The 21,865-nt window shown below is 39.4% G+C and overlaps 2 protein-coding genes across 5 annotated transcripts; both read left to right on the top strand.

Moving 5' to 3' along the window:
• Window positions 1–31: 31 nt before the first annotated feature.
• Window positions 32–6,728, top strand: LOC103430103 (shaggy-related protein kinase kappa). The gene is made up of 13 exons (XM_029107427.2): window positions 32–348; window positions 676–931; window positions 1,192–1,284; window positions 1,402–1,461; window positions 1,551–1,823; window positions 1,921–1,995; window positions 3,208–3,264; window positions 3,363–3,503; window positions 3,594–3,644; window positions 3,985–4,080; window positions 5,030–5,113; window positions 5,203–5,305; window positions 6,309–6,728. Exons 2-13 carry the CDS (start codon window positions 785–787, stop codon window positions 6,395–6,397), a joined length of 1,269 nt encoding a protein of 422 aa, XP_028963260.1. The 5' UTR covers window positions 32–348; window positions 676–784; the 3' UTR covers window positions 6,398–6,728.
• Window positions 6,729–8,696: 1,968 nt separating this feature from the next.
• Window positions 8,697–21,587, top strand: LOC103411055 (bifunctional protein FolD 4, chloroplastic-like). Of its 4 annotated transcripts, XR_011583530.1 has the most exons (6): window positions 8,697–9,039; window positions 9,196–9,521; window positions 10,092–10,328; window positions 10,404–10,571; window positions 12,218–12,949; window positions 13,045–17,534. XR_011583530.1 is itself a non-coding variant. In XM_070826605.1 (5 exons), the coding sequence occupies exons 1-5, from the start codon at window positions 8,850–8,852 to the stop codon at window positions 21,173–21,175; spliced, it is 1,092 nt and encodes a 363-aa protein (XP_070682706.1). In that variant the 5' UTR covers window positions 8,697–8,849; the 3' UTR covers window positions 21,176–21,587. The 4 variants fall into 4 exon arrangements, 3 of the variants coding, with proteins under 3 accessions (XP_070682706.1, XP_070682705.1, XP_070682707.1); XM_070826605.1 differs by lacking the exons at window positions 12,218–12,949; window positions 13,045–17,534 and adding an exon at window positions 21,006–21,587 and having other exon boundaries at window positions 10,404–10,572; XM_070826604.1 differs by lacking the exons at window positions 12,218–12,949; window positions 13,045–17,534 and adding an exon at window positions 20,355–20,896.
• Window positions 21,588–21,865: the final 278 nt, after the last annotated feature.

Below are 21,865 nucleotides of genomic sequence, written 5' to 3'. Positions count from 1 at the left end.
TATATTCCCCTCCTCATGTTTTAGATAGAGTAATGAAAGCAAAATTCAACCTCCATTTGTCCCAGCCCCTTATTTATTCCTTTTTTTTTTTTTTTATACAAGAACCCAAAGCTGTCAACTGCTGCTAAGTACTCCTCACTCATTCACTGCTCAAATTAAATTAAATAAAAAATTAAATAAAACCTCAAAAAGTAGATTGAATTTTCTCGCAGCAGTAACAGTATCCGATCACTCTCTCCGATCAAACTCTTCTCCTTCCCATAATTTTCTGCCCAAATCTCAAAAATTCCAGTAGTGGAGTTTAAAATGCGCGAGCTCTGCTTCCAGGCCTCCCCGAAACGCTTGCAGGTCAGTCGTCCGAACCGATCCGTATCTCTGAATTTTGAATGTAATTGCGTTTGAATTAATTTGCCGAAAATTAATTGTTTTGTTGGAGTCTGGTTGATTTCAGAGGATCGGCGGTGGCCTTTGAATTCGTATTTTGTGCTTAATTTAGAAAGTTGGAGTGAGTTTGGCGTGGATCTGAACTAAATTAAGTTAATTAATTAATTTTTAATTTGAATTTTTTTGACAATAATTTCAGCTCAATTTCTATGTTTTATGAATTTTAATTTTAATTAATTAAATTTTTGGGGAAAAAAATTTGAAAAAGTTTGGTTCTTTTGTTGTTAATAGAAGGATAGGTGCTTGGATGGGAGTGAACTCAGGAGCAGAGAGTGTTGCAAGGAGGGGAGGTAGTAGCATCGTCTGCTCTGCTGCAGTAGTGAAGTGATCAGACGTCGGTATGGCGTCTGCTGGCCTAGGGAATGGTGGAGTTGGCAGTTCAAGGTCTGTGAATGGCTTCAAGAGTTCGTCTAGTTCGGTTGATTGGCTGGGGAGGGAGATGCTCGAGATGAGGTTGCAGGACAAGCCAGATCATGATGACGAAAGAGTAAGCGGTGTTCGTTCTATACTGTTTAAATATATTGTGAAATTTTTGCATTAACTGTCATTTGTTGCAACTATCGCATAACAAAATGGTGGGTCTTTACATTTCTCCTGCCACAAGCAACCGATGAGCAAAATGGTTCTCAAGCATTTTGGTCTAGATTAGGCCCCCGCTCTAGTTGAATGCGACTTGTTTTGACTAGAATTTGGTGTTTTTATTACAATGTTGACAGTCCTTACTATTTCATCTGTTGTAACTTGTAGGATAGTGAACCGGATGTAATTGATGGAGTGGGTGCTGAAACAGGACACGTAATACGAACGACTGTTGGTGGTCGAAGTGGTCAATCTAGGCAGGTTGGACAATATTCTATTTTTCTTCAAATTTAATCTAGTAATGGTATTGCAAATCAGAAGCAGTGATTTCCTATAACTCGTGGACTTACATTTTGTTTCTTTGTTTGGTTTCTACAGACAGTAAGCTATATTTCAGAACATGTGGTTGGAACTGGTTCTTTTGGGGTTGTTTTCCAGGTAGGTAGAACTATATATTTTGCTCAATTGAACCCACCTGATTTTCCAATGAATTACGTTGTTGATAAAACTTGAACTTCTTTGCACAGGCGAAATGTAGAGAAACTGGAGAGATTGTTGCTATCAAGAAGGTGCTCCAAGACAAGCGCTACAAGAACAGGGAGTTACAGATTATGCAGATGTTGGATCATCCAAACATTGTTGCCCTAAAGCATTGCTTCTTCTCAACCACAGACAAAGAAGAGGTTTACTTGAACCTTGTACTTGAATTTGTTCCTGAGACGGTTAACCGCATTGCGAGGAACTATAGTAGAATCAACCAGCGGATGCCAATAACATATGTTAAACTTTATACCTATCAGGTATGAATTTGTCTTCATATTTATTTCCTCCGCCTTTTGGTTTAACTGTAATGAACACAATCTAAGGCTTCTCATTTTCAACTTCGTTGTGGTGCAGATTTGCAGGGCACTCGCTTATATACATAATTGCATTGGAATCTGTCACCGTGATATCAAGCCTCAGAACTTACTTGTAAGATTTGTATTTCTTCCTAAGGAACTGGGAGCTCCTGTATGACAAAATATGTGATTTACACCATTGCAAGTTATCTGTCTGACCAATACCCTGGGCTACTAAGCAGAGCCAGTGATTGCTTTTACTGGTTAAACTTAACTCTCGTATATGTGTCAAACTGGTGCCATACCTTTGTTATTTAGATGGTAATAGTGTTTTCAGAGTCGAAGGCATAATATGAGGCGTTTTGTTGCTTTTTGAACTACCATAAGCTTTTCGTGTTTTCCTATAAATATTGTAATTAAGTTAGACGATTTATTTTAAATCAAGAAGTGCTTAGCGTAATGCTGCATGTGCACAATGTAGTTCTTGTGTGACAACATGCTACTTTAATGGTACTTTGTACCTTTCATGTATCTCTATATGTGTTTTTTGTGTGTGTCTAAAGTTTTCACACCATGTTGCTTCTGCGCCTCTAGTGTATGTACCACAAGTCCTCCAATTCCAGAAATTCCCTGCAGTGTGATGGATACCATTCTCATCAAGCTATTCAATAAGAAAAGTAGTTTGATTTGTAACTTTTAAAATTCAGGGAGTTGGGGTGATTTTAGCGATTGCAGTTTCTCGTCTTCCTTTGAGGATTTGCTATTTTAGTTCTCTTAGAGCCTATATGATATTAAGCATTTTGGTATCTAGGGAAAGTGCTTGATTTTTGTTTCTTAAAGGGAGTGCATAGGAAGTTACTACCCTTCCTTATCAGTTTTTAAGACTGTATATCATTGTCGGCCTAGCAAGCTTAAAAGAAAGTTGGTCATAGACTCATATACCATAACCAAGGAATTAAGAAAGAAACAAGTTAGATAATATTGAATAACTCGGGGCACATTTTGCGGAAGTGTGAACACTCTTGTAGGGCACATTCTGCATTGTCTTTCAATAATTTGAGCCATCCACTTTTTAGGTCCCAGTTTAAGAATTTATCTGATCACAATTGGATGCCTAAATTGTTTTCAATTTGTCTAATTTTCAAGGAGTATCCTTGGAAGGGTCTGAAAAAATAGAGGATTCAATTCATTGGAGTACGTTGCGGGGTGGCCTCTACAAGGATGTCCACACTTCTCTTGAAACGCGGGCATCCTGTTTGAATAATTTTCCTACATCTTTATGCATGTGTCTATACTCTGCCCTTCACCTTTTGTTGGTCATGTTCTAATGCTTCATGTCATTCAGGTGAATCCACACACACATCAGCTGAAACTTTGTGATTTTGGGAGCGCAAAAGTGTTGGTAAGTTTTGCACGCCATCATTTTTACTGATGAAGGTTTCTTTTGGTCTTGTTATCTAATTTCATTTGCTTACAAGGCTGTCCCATTTGTGATATCAGGTGAAAGGAGAACCAAATGTTTCTTACATCTGCTCAAGATACTATCGTGCTCCAGAATTGATATTTGGTGCCACCGAGTACACAACAGCTATTGATATATGGTCTACAGGTTGTGTGATGGCTGAATTACTTCTTGGCCAGGTGATTGGTACTCAAATGTGTGAATACTTACTGTTTTGTTACTCTCATCCTTAAAAATATTTAACATTGTCTAGCCAAATTCTCTTGCAGCCCTTGTTTCCTGGTGAAAGTGGAGTTGACCAATTAGTTGAGATCATTAAGGTGAGGATGTCAATCTAGTTCTGTGGAGATTGCCATTTTGTATTACTTTGAATATTGAATTAAAACTGTGAAACAAAACCATCAGGGTTGAGTATATGAGTTCGCTTTGACTCTTTTTGGGTTGAGTTTGGTCATCCTAGGTTCAATCAACTGTCATAAACTGTTACTCCTTAGAATGTCATCAAATTTTTTTTGGTGGTGAAATCTTATAGGATTTAAAAGTATAAAGTTCTCTAGTCTTTAAGAAGCAGTTTTTTTCTTGATATGCTTTCAAACTTTCACAATTATGAAAAGAGGAATGCTCAAATAGACATACGGTTAATTATACATTTTTGTGCAGGTTTTGGGGACTCCAACCAGGGAGGAGATAAAGTGCATGAATCCGAACTATACTGAATTTAAATTCCCACAGATAAAGCCTCATCCCTGGCACAAGGTGTGTCTTTGCACGTACTTTTGTATTATTCTTAGATGTATGCTTCTGACTTCAAATTTTATTTTAGGCTTTTTATCCAAAATGGTCCTTGAAATTGGCATAACTCCTCACTCGGTCCCTAAGATTTAAAATCAATAGAAGTAGTCCCTGAGTTGTCCACCGTCAATCATTTGGTCCTTTTGTAAATCTCCATTAAATTGAGATTATTTTTTGTCAAATGAACCCCTCCCTTTGATGGTGGTTTCTTCAATTTAACGGAATTTTTTTACAGAATGACCAATATGATTGGCGGTGGAAAATCTCAGGGACCATTTTTATCAATTTTTAAATCTCAGGGACCAAAGCTAAAGAGTTATGACAATCTTAGAGACCATTTTGACTAATATATTTAAGATGAGTGGGCGTACAGAAATACTGTATAGGTGGAGCTGCCAAAGTGGGTTGGCAATTTCCATGGAGACTATTATTCATAGATTTTTAATTATGAAATCATGGTCATGACATGTACCTGTTAAAGGTTAAAAATTATGTATGGGGCCAAGTCTTGCATTAATAGTTTATAGCTTGGATGTTGAAGGTTGAAAATTCTGGATGGAGCCAAGGCTTGCATTAATAGTTTATTTATAGCTTGGGAACCCTATGTTGTTTTCCATAAGTTGATATTGATAATTTTCTTGAGTGTCATTCGGATGTCAAATAAACTCATGAAAAGTAACTTAATCATGAATTTAGTTTGACTGCCTTCATGTCTTCCGCCAAATTATCTTATCTATTGCAATTTGCCGAATGCAGTATGCCTGTTCCCATTAATGTGATATTTATATCCATCCATATGTATGTAGCTTCCATCATTATTGCTGTTATTCATTTCGGTTAGTGATAAGCTATTGCTCTAAAAAGGAATTCATTTATTATGGAGATTAACCATGATATTCTTGTCATGGTGCAGGTATTTCAAAAACGCTTACCCCCAGAGGCGGTAGATCTTGTTTGTAGGTTTTTCCAGTATTCGCCGAATCTGCGATGCACTGCTGTAAGTATGACTCTATTTTAGTTTCCTTCAGTAACAAAAGAAAGAAAACAATTCAGCTCTAATTACTTTTTTTTGCATTGGATTTGCAGTTGGAAGCTTGCATTCACCCTTTCTTTGATGAATTGAGAGACCCAAATACTCGTCTTCCGAATGGTCGCCCTCTTCCTCCTCTATTTAACTTTAAACCCCAGGGTGAGTATGATTAGTATCCTTTACATAAACACATAATACCATTTCAGTTTTCTACAAATTTTTATGGAGATTGCTGGCATTGGCTTCATGGTGATTATGATCATTGCAAGTTCTTTAATCCGATGTGAATAAGATGGCTTGATTATGTCTATTAAAACATTACATCCAAGAAAACTTTTATTTGGGACACACCCGTATAAGCCTTGAACAAAACTACTTATTGGAGAAAGGTGGTTTTGTGTTTTTCTGTTCTTTTTTTTAGTGGTATTCTCTCTAGCTTATTAACTTGATTACTACATCTATGTTAATTAATAGCTTATAGTCCTACATATTTATGTATAGTTTAGAAGATAGATTTTGTTTCTTTAACACCTTTGTATTCCATGTATTTAATTTGATGGCATTAAGTATTGAGCCACGTTGGGCCACCTTTAATAGGGATAGATGTGGCTCCCGTACATTGCAACGAGTGAAGCTGTGATATATTCTTGTCCTTGTTTCCTGTCTGGAGTTCATCTCCTTGTTTCTATGTCTACACTTGTGTCGTGTTTTGTTCCGAACTACTTTTTGCTCTGAGTATGAGTCAAAGCACTCTGAAGTCTGTCCAGAGAGGAAGTTCTGAGGTTGAGATGTTACAACTATGTTCTAAAGTTTGTGTGGTCTGTGTTCTACAGTTTGGGGTATTTATAATCGTTTTCTCTTATAGCTGACCAATTGATTTTCAGTCATGCTCCTCGGTCCCATATTTTCATATGTAAATTATGTCAAACAGTTGAAATCACACCAATAATAGGCAGGCAACTCGTATCTATTTGATTTTCCTTAAGTAGACAAAATCACTGAGAGAGGATACACTAGTTGAAAACAGATCTACAGAAACCCATAGGGAATCAGTTTTTGTTCGTGTTCTATAAACGTGCGTTTTTGCATCCACCACATTTTTTATATTTGGTTTCCATGTTTCTAATGCTCCTTTTATGTTTCATTCTATTCGCTTTGATAGAGCTTCAAGGAATTCCACATGACATAGTCAACCGACTTATTCCAGAGCATGCCCGTAAGCAGAACTTATTCATGGCTTTGCACACCTAGCAACTTCCACCGAGTGTATCTTGCTTCTGCGTACCATTCTGCTCCTGTATGCGTATGGTCCTGTATCAACATGAGAATGTAAGATCTCTCTACCTTTGTACTAGTCATCATTTGTCCTGTGGTTGTGAGTAGCACGAGTGTTGCAAAAGTTCGCGAAACAATTTAGGAAAATCCGAGGCTTTAAGTTTGCATGCAAATAGAGGTGGTTTTGTATGCTTATTTGAAGACCAAATATAACTAATATGTAAGTTTATTGTGACTCCCACTGCAAGTAATTTAAGATAAAAGACCGGTAATATATATATACGCAAAGAGTTCCTTTTTTCCTTTTTTCCCTTTCCTTGGTGTATGGTTGAACTTTCTTTTCGTCTGCTGTAATTTGTTTAATGTTTTGACTCCGTCTTTGTGCTTTCAATTTGAACAATGTGAATCTTGCGTTTCCTGAGTTACCGTTGATGCTGTGCTTCCTCAAACCAAAACGATATTACCTTCTACGCGTGATCTTCGTTCTTGATTTTTGACATGAATGAAGTGTTTACGAGATGGACAGAACGGAGTGTGTACTTGGATCATCTTTGCACTGTTAGAATTTGATCCTGTACTCTTCTGAATGAGCTTTTGATATTGGAAATTCAGCTATCCACGCACTCCTCTCTTCCAGAGGAGCGAAAGATACTTTTTTGAAGTGTTAATAGCACAGCTCGAGGGAAAAAAGAAAGGGAATTTTAACGAAAAGCTTCCGATACTGTATACTTTAACGAAAAATCACATTTTTACACTAAAAAGTTAATTTTGGTACTATTCACTTTACTCTTTATTTTGTCTTTATCGTTAAAACTCAAAGTTTTCAAGCTATTTTCATTAGTTTTCCTAAAAAGAAAATGTAGATATGCTTTTGGCGTCTTTATCTGCTTCCATTAGAAGGCTGTATGGATTCTGAGGAGCATTGGAGAGAGTTAGTAAAGGTTTGGTACCAAGTTGCTTTTGAAAAAAACGGGTATCAAAAAAAGTTGGGTGCTTTTTTGTGTTTGGTAAACTTTAAACTTCAATATTTTTTTACAGTTTTAGGTGAAAAATAGTCAAAAAAACAAAAGCTAACTTTGAAAAATTGACTTTTTTGCTTCCACAGCTCTTGCGCAAACTTAATTTACAAGAGGTGCCGAGTCCTTTAATGAAACTTTCAAATACCCAAAATGGCCTTAAACAATTAAATAAAGTACACATAATACCAACTGGAAGACGTTGCTGACTTCAATTGAGAGATCCTCCTCGTCGACTCCGTCACAACGCCGTTCACTCCCAGCTTCAACAATCATCGTTATTGACCTTGGATTCCATACCCTACGACATCGTTTCTGTCTCTGTCTTTTCACCCATCTCTCATTCGTCCATTCTCATTCCGACGCTAACAAAATCGCACCGAGAAACACCATCATCTTTCCAGCGATAACCAGACTTGGATTCAAATTCGGTTTTGGCATCGCGGAATTGCCTAGATTTCCCAGATTGCACCACTTACAGTAGACTGATCTTCGTATTTCTGCAAATTAGGACAACCCAGATTGCCCAGACGGAGAAAATGAGGAAGAAAAATGCAGTGAGACAAGTGAGATTGAGGAACAACCCATCAAAAATAGTATAGTCACGACATTGGCGCCTTCGGAATCCATGGAGATGAAAATAAAAAAGAAGAAGACGGAGTAGAAAAAATAAAAATTGAGAAAATTGAGGTAGTGGGGGAGACTTCTAGAGAGATTTTTTTGGTTTTTGGAAAAGTCTAGTCGATGCAGATTGAGAAAATAAAGGGGGAAGACTCTAGAGAGAGTATTAATAAATAAATGGAAGTGTTATTGACACTTAAAAAATCTCATTACATTCCTCACAAATATATTTTTCTTTTCTAATATAAAAAGTTTGGAGTGTAGAATGAGATTTTTGAAGTGCTAATAACAATTCCCTAAATAAAATTATTATTCTCTATTTTTTTGTCAAATATAAATAAAATTATTCTTATTTTACATTTAATATCATACTCATTTTTGTCATTTGACAGTCACGTCAGCTTTATATAAAAGTTTACCAAACACTCTTACACTTAAAAGCACTTTTATAAAAATAAAAAAAAAGTTTACCAAACACTCAACTGTTTTATTTTACAACAATTTATTCTCACAACACAATAAAAATAGTTTTTTTTTAAATACAGTAATACCAAACTTGCCCTTAATTATGGGGAAGGAAGCATGGCAATTGCGAAAGGAACGCAATGATTTTATTTCGGGAACTTTAGTTCCTAGTCTTTAATTGTATTTGGTAAATATGTTTATTCTCTTCAAAAACCCCGAAAGGATTTTTTGTCTTTGTTCCTATGACCTTTTTGGGTTTTTGAAGTTTGATCATAACGTACCGAAAACTCCCATCTTCTTCTTGTCGTTGTCTGATAAAACATCCGATGGCGTCGATGATATTCACAGACTGTTCCTCCTCCACCACCCCTCGCCTCCTCCGCTTCAGACGGAACCCCCGCTTCCACCGCAACCACGGCGCCGTTTTCCTTCGCCCCCTCATAAGCCCTACCTCCCCCAGACGCCTCTCCCTTCACTCCTCCTCGGCTTCTTCTTCGCCGTCTCCGTCAGCCACCGGTAAGCCTCTCTTCCCTCTCCTACATAGCAAATTAGAGTTTGTCATCGAACATGTGAAGGGCTATGAATAAACCCCTTTGCAAAATTATAAAAGCAATTTCCTGAATTTCTTGAATTTTTCTGTACTACTTTAATTTTGATTGATCCATTTTGCAGCTTCGTTGGCTACTGAAGCATCGGCAGCAGTGATCGATGGAAAAGGCGTTGCGAAGCAAATCAGAGATGAGATCAATGCCGAAGTGTCAAAGATGAAGGATGCGATTGGCATTGTTCCGGGTTTGGCAGTTATTCTTGTTGGGGACAGGAAGGACTCTGCCACTTATGTCCGCAACAAGAAGAAGGCTTGCGAGTCCGTGGGGATTAAATCCTTCGAAGTGCGCTTGCCTGAGGATTCATCTGAACGAGAAGTGCTAAACTCTGTCGCGAAATTCAATGATGATCCTTCAGTTCATGGCATCCTTGTGCAACTACCCCTGCCTTCTGTATGCTTCTAAATTCCAATTTTGCTTTCCATTTGTGAAATCATGTTGCAGTCGTAATATAAATAACAAGTTATTCTAATGTTTTGAAGTCAAATCACTAGTTTTGCATAATTTCAAGCTCTTAGTTTATTCGATTTCGCCAATATCCTCGTTTAGAAAAGAACTGCTGGTCATGTAGGTGGGTGTTTTAGTTTCTTGAGAATGATTGACTCCGTTAACTGTTGTCGATGGATACTTTGTTGGTTCCATATGATGCAACTCTAGGTTGTTTTGCTTAGTCGGTTTCAGGGCCTATTCAATTTTCAGTATTTCCTTCAGGATTTCATCGTATCCAAGCTTTTGGATAAGGGCATGTTTGGTTGCCCCATGGATCTTGCCTTCCTTTATCCTCATTTCGTCACTAAAATGTTAAGATTCATGCCATTTGCCATACTGGATGTATGTGGGCTTCTTTATCACTTTTCGTGACCATTGAACTGTAGATGAATTTTCAAAATTACTAGAACTGCATTTGTTCAGCTATGATTTATGACTAACTGAATCTAACTGTTTTCATCTGTATGCTACCAGCATATGAACGAGCAAAACATCTTAAATGCCGTTAACATTGAGAAAGATGTGGATGGGTTTCACCCGCTAAATATTGGTCGTCTTGCCATGCGTGGTAGGGACCCCTTGTTTGTTCCTTGCACGCCAAAAGGATGCATAGAGTTGTTGCATAGGTATGGCATCCCTATCAAGGGAAAGAGAGCTGTTGTAATTGGCCGGAGCAATATTGTTGGGACGCCAGCTGCTTTATTGCTACAGGTGACATTTCATTTGCCTCGGTAGTAAGTTATTTGTTCATCTTCTTGAGCTAACTTGATATCTAAATGTTGAAAGAGGGAAGATGCAACAATCAGTATAGTCCATTCCCGAACCAAGAATCCTGAGGAGATCGCAAGACAAGCGGATATTATAATCTCAGCTGTAGGGCAACCAAATATGGTGAGGGGTAGCTGGATCAAACCCGGTGCAGTAATTATCAATGTCGGAATCAATCCAGTCGAGGTGAGGAAGGCTTCATTGATATGCCGTTCTATCGTGCTTTGCCAATTATTCCTTAAGCGCATCATCTCTCTCTCTCTCCAAAGTTTTTGGCTGATTCTTAGAATGCTTACAATTCATTTCCTTAGTGTAGATATTGAAATTTTGGTGAAATAAGTATTGATAATTGTATTAAAATTACAACTCCCATTCATTTCACCTACATTATACACTCACTTCACATACATCATACGCTCACCTCACCTACAACACACACTCATCCCACCTACAACATCCACTTACTTCACCAAACAAATGGATGGTGGTGATTCATTCTTAAAGCCTATAAATAGGCTTCTCCATCAAACAATATGGAGGATTTTACATACATTCTCTCTACTCCCAAATTGGAAGAGAATTCACATCACACCAAAGCCTTTAAGCCTCAAAACTCTAAAGCTCTCAAGCAAATCCTGAAGAATCAAGAAAGCCCTATTCGTTCTTCGTCAAAGTCCTCCTTCAAGATCAAGCCCCAACGACCTTTGAAGAAACTTCTACTAATTCAAGATCAAGCCCCGACGGCCCTTGAAGAAAGTGTTCATCATTCATCATCCGTTCATCCTAAAGATCAAGCCCCGACGGCCCTTTGGATCAACAACATCAAATCTACCCATTACAAAGATAGAATCAGAGGCTAAATTTGTAAATACGGAAATTCCTGCGATGAACGAGACAAGAACACGTGTACAAAATAATATTTGTATTAATGATTTAAGGGTTACAATATCTTCTACAAATTTAGCCTCTGATTTTATCTTTGTAATGGGTAGATTTGATGTTGTTGATCCAAAGGGTCGTCAGGGCTTGATCTTTAGGATGAACGGATGATGAATGATGAACATTTTCTTCAAGGGTCGCCGGGATTTGATCTTGAATTAGTGGAAGTTTCTTCAAGGGCCGTTGGGGCTTGATCTTGAAAGGAGGACTTTGATGAAGAACAAAGAGGGCTTTATTGATTCTTCAGGATTTGTTTGAGAGCTTTAGAGTTTTGAGGCTTCAAGGCTTTGGTGTGATGTGAATTCTCTTCCAATTTGAGAGTAGAGAGAATATATGTAAAAATCATTCCTATTGTTTGATGGAGAAGCCTATTTATAGGCTTTAAGAATGAATCACCATTATCCATTTGTTTCGTAAAGTAAGTGGATGCTGTAGGTGGGATGAGTGTGTGTTGTAGATGAGGTGAGTGTATGATGTATGTGAAGTGAGCGTATCATGTAGGTGAAATGAATGGGGGTTGTAATTTTAATACAATTGTCAATACTTATTTCACTAAAATTTCAATATCTACAAATGCCCCCACTTCAAGGCGCGTTGTTTACATGTGCTTGTCATGTGTAAAAGATGCGTTTTGAAGTTGCTTAATGTAGATGTCAATCCAAGGGCCGTTGAAGCTTAATCTTGAATTGGACTGAGAGTTTCTTCAAGTGCCGTTGAGGCTTGTTCTTGAATTTTGTTAGCAATTTCTTCAAGGGCTGTCGATGCTTAATTTTGGATGAAATTTGGACCACAAGGAGCTTCTTGTGGTAGATGATCTTTGGCTTTGGTAATGGATGAATCGACACGTATTTTGTTGTGCTTGTTGACTTTCCATAACTTTGATCTTGAACTAGGTTGGAAAGTTTTATGGTTTCTCCAAAGGACTTTCCACAGACTTAATCTTGAACTGGATTTGATTCAAGGGTGATGGACACTTGATCTTGAATCAGACTTGTGATTTCTTCAAGGGCCTTTGGGGCTTGATCTTGAGTAGTTTTCAGGGTTTGAACACCTGGCAGGCAGGCACAAGGCAGAGGTGATGGCCTGTTTCTTTGTTCAATCTTTCTCATTCATATTGAAGAAGGTCAGGGGATAAGGTCAGATGCTGCAAAGAATTTGCTTTGAAAGATCAAGGATGTTCACATCATTTTCATATGAACCCTGAGTAGTTTGGTTAATGGTATGATCCTCAAGGGTTGTCGAGACTTTGCTCTTCGGCGACGGTACCAGCGAAAGGCTGTTGAAGCTTCTCGAGCTCTTTGATTAGAGCAACGACGGCGGGCTTGGATTTGACTTAGACTCCTCCGTCTGGATTATGCAGTTTTGCCGAGAAGGGTGTCCTGCCATAATGATTTGTTCCAGCTCATCGGGCTGCATTCTTCTCTGCTAGTTTCTTTCGCATAGCAGAAGTGGTGCGCAACCCTTTGCCTTTAAATGGTCATTCAGAGCATCACTTTTCGGCCACTCATCCATGCTTGGTAGCTTCAGTGTAAAGAGCCAACATCATATCAACTGTCCTGAAGTATTCGCTGAGGAAATTCAAAACCCGTCGACAGTTAAAGATGAGCACTCGAGAGTAATGCTAGGTAAGCAACCATGCAAAGGTTCCGGGCAATCACTTCCTGATCGGACGTTGAATTTCAGGTTTCGACTGATTGCTTCCTTTCTCCTTGTTCTGCAGGCAAGAGCAAGGGCAAATGAAAGGATAGGGGAAAAACATGATATGAGATACCTTTGCTTTCGACCCTGATGATATGAGATACTTTTGCTTTTGAAGAAGTGGCGGATGATCAGTACATGTATTTGTTGCACTTGTCTCCACATGCTTCGATGCATCATTTTTACTTGCCTCTGACAGACATATGGTATCTTCTCTGGAAGCATTAAATGTTGAAACAATGGGTACTTCGAGAGCAGTGCTAGGTGAGCAATCAGGGAAGGGGTTTCAGGCATTCGGTTCCAAATTGGAAGGTTGATTCCAAGTGCCGGTTGATTGCTTTCTTTTTCCTTGCCCTGCAGAGAAGAACGAGGACAAAGAAAATGATAGGGAGAAAACATGATATGAGATACTCTTGCTTTCAATCCTAGTGATATGAGATACATTTGCTCTGGTGTGACTTGGTTGAAGAGGTGTTTCCACGGAGGAAGAAAAATGAGTATGTTGAGAGGTTTAGTTGCAGATGTATTCTTGGCAAGGAAGAAAGGTCAGACGTTTGTATTTTTAGGGAGGAAGAAAACTGAGTATGTTGAAGGGTTTGGTTGCAGATGCATTCGGCAAGGAAGAAGAGTCAAGCGTTTTGGATGTGTGCCTTGCTATAGAGGATGAAGGTTGAATTATATAATGTTTTCCTAATAGCAAGTAGCAATGTGGATGCAGCCTTGTCACCCACGCTTGTCGGCCAAAAGTGGTGGTAGTTGGAATAATGGACTTCGCACATTTTTAACTTTGTCAGTGATATTTGACAAAGTTGCACGTGATAGCCGAAAGCTGAGATTGCGTCTGAAAAGTGTTGACGGACTTTACGCAGGAAAATCCGGGTTTTGAAATTCGAAGAGTGATGTCTCTTCGATTTTTTGAACAAGTGGTTGTGTTGCCTCTTCTTTTAAAGAGGTGTCAATTGTATTCAACATGCACATTTTGAAGATTGCCTGCTCGTGAAAATCGTCTCCGGTGTATTTCTGAGCTTTTACTCTATCCAACCTTTTTCTTTTAAATTTTTTTGAAAATGGCTAACCCGTCTAACATTTGCTTAGATTTGAGTCTCAGCAGTGACACAAGTGCCCTGCGTCAGGGTAATATATGGTGCTCGTCATTCTTATCTTCTAATGGTCCTCTTACAGTTGAAGACTCTGTGATGAGGGATGCAATAACGGCTACGGTTGTAGCTAGGAACCTCATCACTCCTAGAGATAATAGGATACTTTCACGACGGTCCGATGAGTTAGCTATTCAAGATTCCCAGGCTCTCAATGTCCAGTGTACGAACTCTGTTTCCAACTTGGGCCAACGCTTACTTGTTCGAACTCGCCAAGTTGAATCATAGATAGCCGAGGTGGCAGCTCTTAGTCAAGAGATCAAATAGCTTAAGCGTTAGAATAGAGAGTTGCATGTGCTTGCAAATAGTTATTCAACGGGCATGAAGAAGAAGCTTGATCAGCTGAAGGACTTCGAAGGTCAAATTCAAAGTGACCATCGAAAGTTTGTGGATGTATTCCAGAGGCACTTTTTGCCTTCGTCATCTGGAGTTCGACCAAGCATTGAGGCTTCGAATAATCTATCTTCAGTGCCTCCCTCTTATAGGGTTCCGCCGAGTACTAAGGCTTCAAGTACTGAGGCTTCACATAAGTGACATTTGTGAAGACTCCCTTTTTTTTCTTTTGCTTTTCTTTTCCCTTTTTTATTTTTTTTATGCACTTGTAATTTCTTAGAGATATCAATGGACATGTTTTATTTTATTCAGTATGTTGTGCTAAATACAAATAAAACGTATATCTCACTAAGGTGTGTTACTTCCTTTTTTTCATTCTTTTTTTTTTAATGCAATGGTGTCTGATGCACCATCCTCCCCCTCATTTTCTACTTGTCAATTATGTTGTTGCCACCATTTTTTTCCGTTTACTTTCTTAACTTGCTAACAGTAGCTTGCACCTTCTTTTTTGTGTGTGTGTACCTGTTCTGATGATGAGTATGACATATTGACACTGCTGGATCCATTAATGGGTGCTTGAATTTACATAGGATATCATTCATCTTTAGAAAAAATGTGAGCTCCACCTTTGAATTGGCATGCGTGAACTCACGTCAAATGTGTTGATGGATCACTTTTGAACATGTGCCTTTGTCCTGCAGCTTAATCCCACCTACAACCCTTCACATGGTGCCGTGCACTATTCCTGAAATCTTCGTATTAATTTATTTTTTTTTTGTCGGCCAACTCCTACCCTTTATGTTCTATATATCCCAACAGAACGTAGGGAGAAATGCAGAAGAACTTGGAGCAGTAGGAGGCTAGGCACGGAGCAAGGAGGCAAGTATGTGTGAGTTGACAAACTTTGGTTTTGTTAATCACATTCACAAGCAACAACAGCCACGGCGGAGGTGCAGAAGCAGCTGCAGCTTGAGGCAGAATGTAAGGTGTCGAGCTTCACAACCGGCTAGTCGTTTGACGGTAGTTATTGAAGTTTCTTTGTTAGGGAGCGGGTACTTGAAACAGACGTCATCGTTGATGCATCTACGACACCTGCCCCGGTCACTTCTTCGTTGTTCTGCTCGACGTCGTTTGTGCCATCCATCCCTTCGATGCCGAGTCTTCCGTCGGTGAAAACCAGACCCGATGCTAATAAAATTATGGAGCATAAAGAGCACCTGGCGGGAAGAGCGAGAGAAGACTGTGATTGTAATTTGCTCACTTACAGAATCTGGATTGGCTTGTTTCTGAAGGTGTTTTGCCACCTCTGATAGGGCTTGTTGAGTCTAGCAGCGCAGTAGGCAAAGAGAAGACTACAATTCCGCTTCAGAGTTTGTCAATTGTTGGGCATGGAGGGGTTCGTTCACCGGTGGAGATCTGCCGAATTGGTGATTATGTTTTCTCAGGCTGCTTCTTCTAGCATTTTTTTTTTGAAAAAAAAAACAAAAAAAAAACATATCAGCTGTCCCCGAGCTTGACCACATTTAAGGCTTTCTACCGTTTTCAACATACCAGCACCACTCCCTCACTGCCGCATCACCATCCAGCTCGAATTAGCACAATGGTGAAGTAGCAATCTTTCGTCTCCGGGCTCTTGACAAATGAGATTATGTGGTTGCCTTCCAGGATTCGCAACTCCAGGTGCCTCATCACAATGGTGCCACTGCCGTCGTCAGCTTCGGAGCTATGTTTTCCTTACAGACTTGAGCAGCTTGGACATGTTGCAACGGTTCAGAGAAGTTGGTGCAGCGGTAGAATGATGCTAGGGTCATCGCCATGTCTTGGAAGGAATCTTTAACGGACATCACAGGTTGCAAGGCGTTGATGACGGCGAAGGCGCAACGACGACGGTGCTTTTCTTTGTTGATGCCACTGCTAGTATTGTGATTCTCTGGCTTTGTACGACACTGCATCCCCAAATCCCTATCCTCATCGACGATATGCACTACCTCGAACTCGTCACTCTGCGACGCTGTCCTCTCCACCAAACCTGACCTGCTGCACATGGTGCGCACACCCGGAGCAAGTTAGGCTGCGCTCTCGGCCCCGACTTCCTCTTCTGCGACACTCCTAATGACGATATCAGTTTCAAGTACTCGCTCATTGGCGAAGAACTTCAGTAACCGCCGTCAAACGACTAGCCGGTTGTGAAGCTCGACGCCTTACATTCTACCTCAAGCTCCAGCTACTTCTGCACCTCTGCCATGGCTGCTGCTGCTTGTGAATGTGATTAACAAAACCTAAGTTTGTCAACTCACATCTGCTTGCCTTTGTTGCTGCTTGTGAATGTGATTAGCAAGACCAAAATTTGTCAACTCACATCTGCTTTCCTTTACTGCTACATGTGAATGTGATTAACAAAACCAAAGTTTGTTAACTCACACCTACTTGCCTCCTTACTCCGTGTCTAGCCTCCTACTGCTCCAAGCTCCTCTGCATTTCTTCCTACGCCCTGTGGGGATATATAAAACAGAAAAGGAAGGTTTTGGCCGACAAAAAAATAATAATAATAATAATACGAAGATTTCAGGAATAGTGCTCGGCACCATGTGAAGGGTTGTAGGTGGGATTAAGCTGCATGACAAAGACACATGTTCAAAAGTAACCCATCAACACATTTGACGTGAGTTCACGCATGCCAATTCAAAGGTGGAGCTCACATTTTTTTCTAAAGAGGAATGATATCCTATGCAAATTCAAGCACCCACCAAGGGATCCAGCAGTGTCAATGTACCATACTCATCATCAGAACATGTACACACACACAAAAATGAAGGTGCAAGCTACTGTTAACAAGTCAAGAAAGGAAAAGGAAAAAAGTGGTGCCAACAGCATAATTGAGAAGTAGAAAATGAGGGGGAGGATGGTGCATCAGACACCATTGCATTAAAAAAAAATGAAAAAAGGGAAGTAACACACCTTAGTGAGATATACTTTTTATTTGTATTTAGCACAACACACTGAATAAAATAAAGCATGTCCATTGATATCTCTAAGAAATTACAAGTGCGTAAAAAAAAAGGAAAAGAAAAGCAAAAGAAAAAAAGAGGGAGCCTTCACAAATGTCACTTATGTGAAGCCTCAGTACTTGAAGCCTTAGTACTCGGTGGAACCCTAGAAAAGGGAGGCACTGAAGATAGATTATTCGGAGCCTCAATATTTGGTCGAACTTCAGATGACGAAGGCAAAAAGTACCCCTGGAATACATCCACAAACTTTTGATGGTCACTTTGAATTCGACCTTCGGAGTCTAGCAGCTGATCAAGCTTCATCTTCATGCCCATCGAATAACTATTTGCAAGCACATGCAACTCTTTATTCTCGCGCTTGAGCTCTGATCTCTTGACTAAAAGCTGCCACCTTGGCTGTCAATGATTCAACTTGGCGAGTTTGAACAAGTAAGCGTTGTCCTATGTTGGAAACAGAGTTTGCACACTGGACACTAAGAGCCTGGAAACAGGCAATCTTCAAAATGTGCATGTTGAATACAATTGACACCTCTTTAAAAGAAGAGGCAACACAACCACTTGTTCAAAAAATCGAAGAGACACCACTCTTCGAATTTCAAAACCCGGATTTTCCTGCGTAAAGTCTGTCAACACTTTTCAGACACAATCTCAACTTTCGGCTATCACGTGCAACTTTGTCAAATATCACTGACAAAGTTGAAAACGTGCGAAGTCCATTATTCCAACTACCATCACTTTTGGCCAACAAGCGTGGGTGACAAGGCTGCATCCGCACTGCCACTTGCTATTGGGAAAGCATTATATAATTCGACCTTCATCCTCTATAGCAAGGCACACATCCAAAACGCCTGACTCTTCTTCCTTACCGAATGCATATGCAACCAAACTCTTCAACATACTCAGTTTTCTTCCTCCCTGAAAATACAAACTCCTTACCCTTCTTCCTTGCCAAAAATACATCTACAACTAAACCTCTCAACATACTCAGTTTTCTTCCTCCCTGGAAACACCTCTTCAACCAAGTCACACCAGAGCAAAGGTATCTCATATCACTAGGATTGAAAGCAAGAATATCTCATAGCATACTTTCTCCCTATCATTTTCTTTGTCCTCATTCTTATCTGTAGGGCAATGAGAAATAGAGCAATCAGCCGGCACTTGGAATCAACCTTCCAATTTGGAACCGAATGCCTGGAACCCCTTCCCTGATTGCTCACCTAGCACTGCTCTCGAAGTACCCATTGTTTCAACATCTTATGCTTCCAAAGAAGATACCAGATGCCTGTCAGAGGCAAGTGAAAATGATGCATCGAAGCATGTGGAGACAAGTGTAACAAATACATGTGCTGATCATTTGCTACTTCTTCAAAAGCAAAAGTATCTCATATCATCAAGGTCGAAAACAAAGATATCTCATAGCATGCTTTTCCCCTATCCTTTCATTTGCCCTTGCTATTGTCTGCAGAACAAGGAGAAATGAAGCAATCAGTCGGAACCTGAAATTAAACGTCCGATCAGGAACTGATTACCCGGAACCTTTGCATGGTTGCTTACCTAGCATTGCTCTCGAGCACTCATCTTCAATTGTCGACGGGTCTCGAATTTCCTCAGCGAATACTTCATGACAGTTGATATGATGTTGACTCTTTACACTGAAGCTGCCAAGCATGGATGAATGGCCGAAAAAGCGATGCTTTGAAAAACCATTTAAAGGCAAAAAGTTGCGCACCACTTTTGCTAGGCGAAAGAAACAAGCAGAGAAGAATGCAGCACGATGAGCTGGAACAAATCATTATAGCAGGACATTCTTGTCGGTAAAACTGCATGATCCAGACGGAGGAGTCTAAGTCAAATCCAAGCCCGCCGTCGTTGCTCTAATCAAAGAGCTCAAGAAGCTTCAACAATCTTTCGCTGGTACCGTCGTCGAAGAGCAAAGTCTCGATAACCCTTGAAGATCATACCGTTAACCAAACTACTTAGGGTTTATATGAAAATGCTGTGAACATCCTTGATCTTTCAAAGCAAATTCTTTGCAGCATCTGACCTTATCCCCTGACCTTCTTCAATATGAATGAGAAAGATTGAACAAAGAAACAAGTCATCACCTCCGCTTCGTGCCTGCCTGCCAGGTGTTCAAACCCTGAAAACTACTCAAGATCAAGCCCCAACGGTCCTTGAAGAAATCACAAGTCCGATTCAAGATCAAGTGTCCACTACCCTTAAATCAAATCCAGTTCAAAATTAAGTCTGTGGAAAGTCATATGGAGGAAACCATAAAACCCTCCAACCTAGTTCAAGATCGAAGCTGTGGAAAGTCAACAAGCGCAACAAAATACGTGCCGATTCATCCATTACCAAAGCCAAAGATCATCTACCACATGAAGCTCCTTGTGGTCCAAATTTCATCCAAGATTAAGCCTCAACGACCCTTGAAGAAATTTCAAACAAAATTCAAGAACAAGCCTCAACGGAACTTGAAGAAACTCCCAGTTTAATTCAAGATTAAGCCTCAACGGCCCTTGGATCGACATCTACATTAAGGGACTTCAAAACGCATCTTTTACACGTGAAAAGCACATGTAAATAACGCGCATTGAAGTGGGGGCATTTGTAGATATTGAAATTTCGATGAAATAAGTATTGACAATTGTATTAAAATTATAACCCCCATTCATTTCACCTACATGATACGCTCACTTCACATACATCATACACTCACCTCACCTACAACACACACTCATCCTACCTACAAAACACAATCATCCCGCCTACAACATCCACTTACTTCACCAAACAAATGGATGGTGGTGATTCATTCTCAAATCCTATAATAGGCTTCTCCATCAAGCAATAAGGGGGATTTTACATACATTCTCTCTACTCCTAAATTGGAAGAGAATTCACATCACACCAAAGCCTTGAAGTCTCGAAACTCTAAAGCTCTCAAGCAAATCTTGAAGAATGAAGAAAGTCCTCTTCGTTCTTCGTCAAAGTTCTCCTTTCAAGATCAAGCCCCAACGGCCCTTGAAGAAACTTCCACTAATTCAAGATCAAGCCCCAACAGTCATTGAAGAAAGTGTTCATCATTCATCATCCGTTCATCATAAAGATCAAGCCTCGACGGCCTTTTGGATCAACAACATCAAATCTACCTATTACAAAGATAGAATCAGAGGCTAAATTTGTAGAAGAGATTGTAACCCTTAAATCATTAATACAAATATTATTTTGTACACGTATTCTTGTCTCGTTCATCGCAGGAATTTCCGTGTTTACACTAAGCGCTGTCTCTCTCTTCGCAATGTTTTTGGATGATTTTCTTCAAGATTTGTGAACAAAATGAAGCACTGACTTGGTTGTTAGCGGTTTTTGAAAATCGGTGTTTTAAAAAATGAGATTAGATGATTCTGTCATGCCATGTTGATGTTTGTTGCTGATTCAAGGTCATAGGTATTGACCTCATTGTGTGTATTTTCTTTTACAAGATAAAAAGAGCCCTCGAGGTTATCGTCTGGTTGGAGATGTTTGTTATGAGGAGGCCAGCCAGATTGCTTCGGCAATAACTCCAGTTCCTGGGGGAGTGGGTCCAATGACAATAGCGATGCTTCTCTCGAACACTCTCGCATCATCAAAACGAATACACAACTTCCAGTGAGACGTTCAGAGTTACTGTTATGAGCCCGTTTCAGTTGGAGAAGCCATCTTAACCCAGATCCTAAGCAACTGTTGTTTTCTGTCGCCGGAACATTTCCTTTATGTACTTATCAGCTGTCACCATTTGAAATCGAGAGCTGTCTTTGGTCAAACGAGCGAAAGCTTCTTGGCCGGACTGCATTAATGTATTTATGGTATGGAGGTTTATGCAGTAGAGACTCCATTTTCAAGACTCACCTCTGATACGAAAAATCTTGGAAGACATCCTCTCTATAGAAAGTTGAGATAAGGTTTGCAATCTTCATGTAAAAAGTGAAGATACGCACCACTCGATTTATCATCATTAGATGAACTTAAATTTCGAAATCTGTGATTATTTCAAATTTTTTCTATCTAGTCGTAAAGTTAAGGAATCGCTCGCCGAAGTTTTTCTCTATGATGATTATTAATGTTTTTAGGGTGCTTTTATTAATGCCCAACAAAAAAAAATTTAAACTTTCCCTATGCCTTTATCTATAACTTTCTAACAAACCAATTTTTTTTAGAGGAAAACTAATGAAAATGATTTCAAAACTTTGAGTTTTAATGATAAAAATAAAATAAAGGGTAAAGTGAATGGTATTAGAATTAATTTTTTAATGTAAAAATATGATTTTTCATTAAAATAAACTGAACTAAGAGTTTTTTGTTA

The sequence above is a fragment of the Malus domestica genome, chromosome 08 (assembly GCF_042453785.1).
Source record: "Malus domestica chromosome 08, GDT2T_hap1".
NCBI classification, from domain to species: Eukaryota; Viridiplantae; Streptophyta; class Magnoliopsida; order Rosales; family Rosaceae; genus Malus; species Malus domestica.
This window is presented reverse-complemented; position numbering and strand designations above follow the sequence as displayed.

Coding starts and splice junctions, on each gene's coding strand:
- LOC103430103 (XM_029107427.2), top strand. CDS start 785: ATGGCGTCTGCTGGCCTAGGGAATGGTGGAGTTGGCAGTTCAAGGTCT. Junction 1,462..1,550: donor CTTTTGGGGTTGTTTTCCAG/GTAGGTAGAACT, acceptor TTCTTTGCACAG/GCGAAATGTAGAGAAACTGG. Junction 4,081..5,029: donor AGCCTCATCCCTGGCACAAG/GTGTGTCTTTGC, acceptor GTCATGGTGCAG/GTATTTCAAAAACGCTTACC.
- LOC103411055 (XM_070826604.1), top strand. CDS start 8,850: ATGGCGTCGATGATATTCACAGACTGTTCCTCCTCCACCACCCCTCGC. Junction 9,040..9,195: donor GCCGTCTCCGTCAGCCACCG/GTAAGCCTCTCT, acceptor TCCATTTTGCAG/CTTCGTTGGCTACTGAAGCA. Junction 10,572..20,354: donor TCGGAATCAATCCAGTCGAG/GTGAGGAAGGCT, acceptor ATCCTATAATAG/GCTTCTCCATCAAGCAATAA.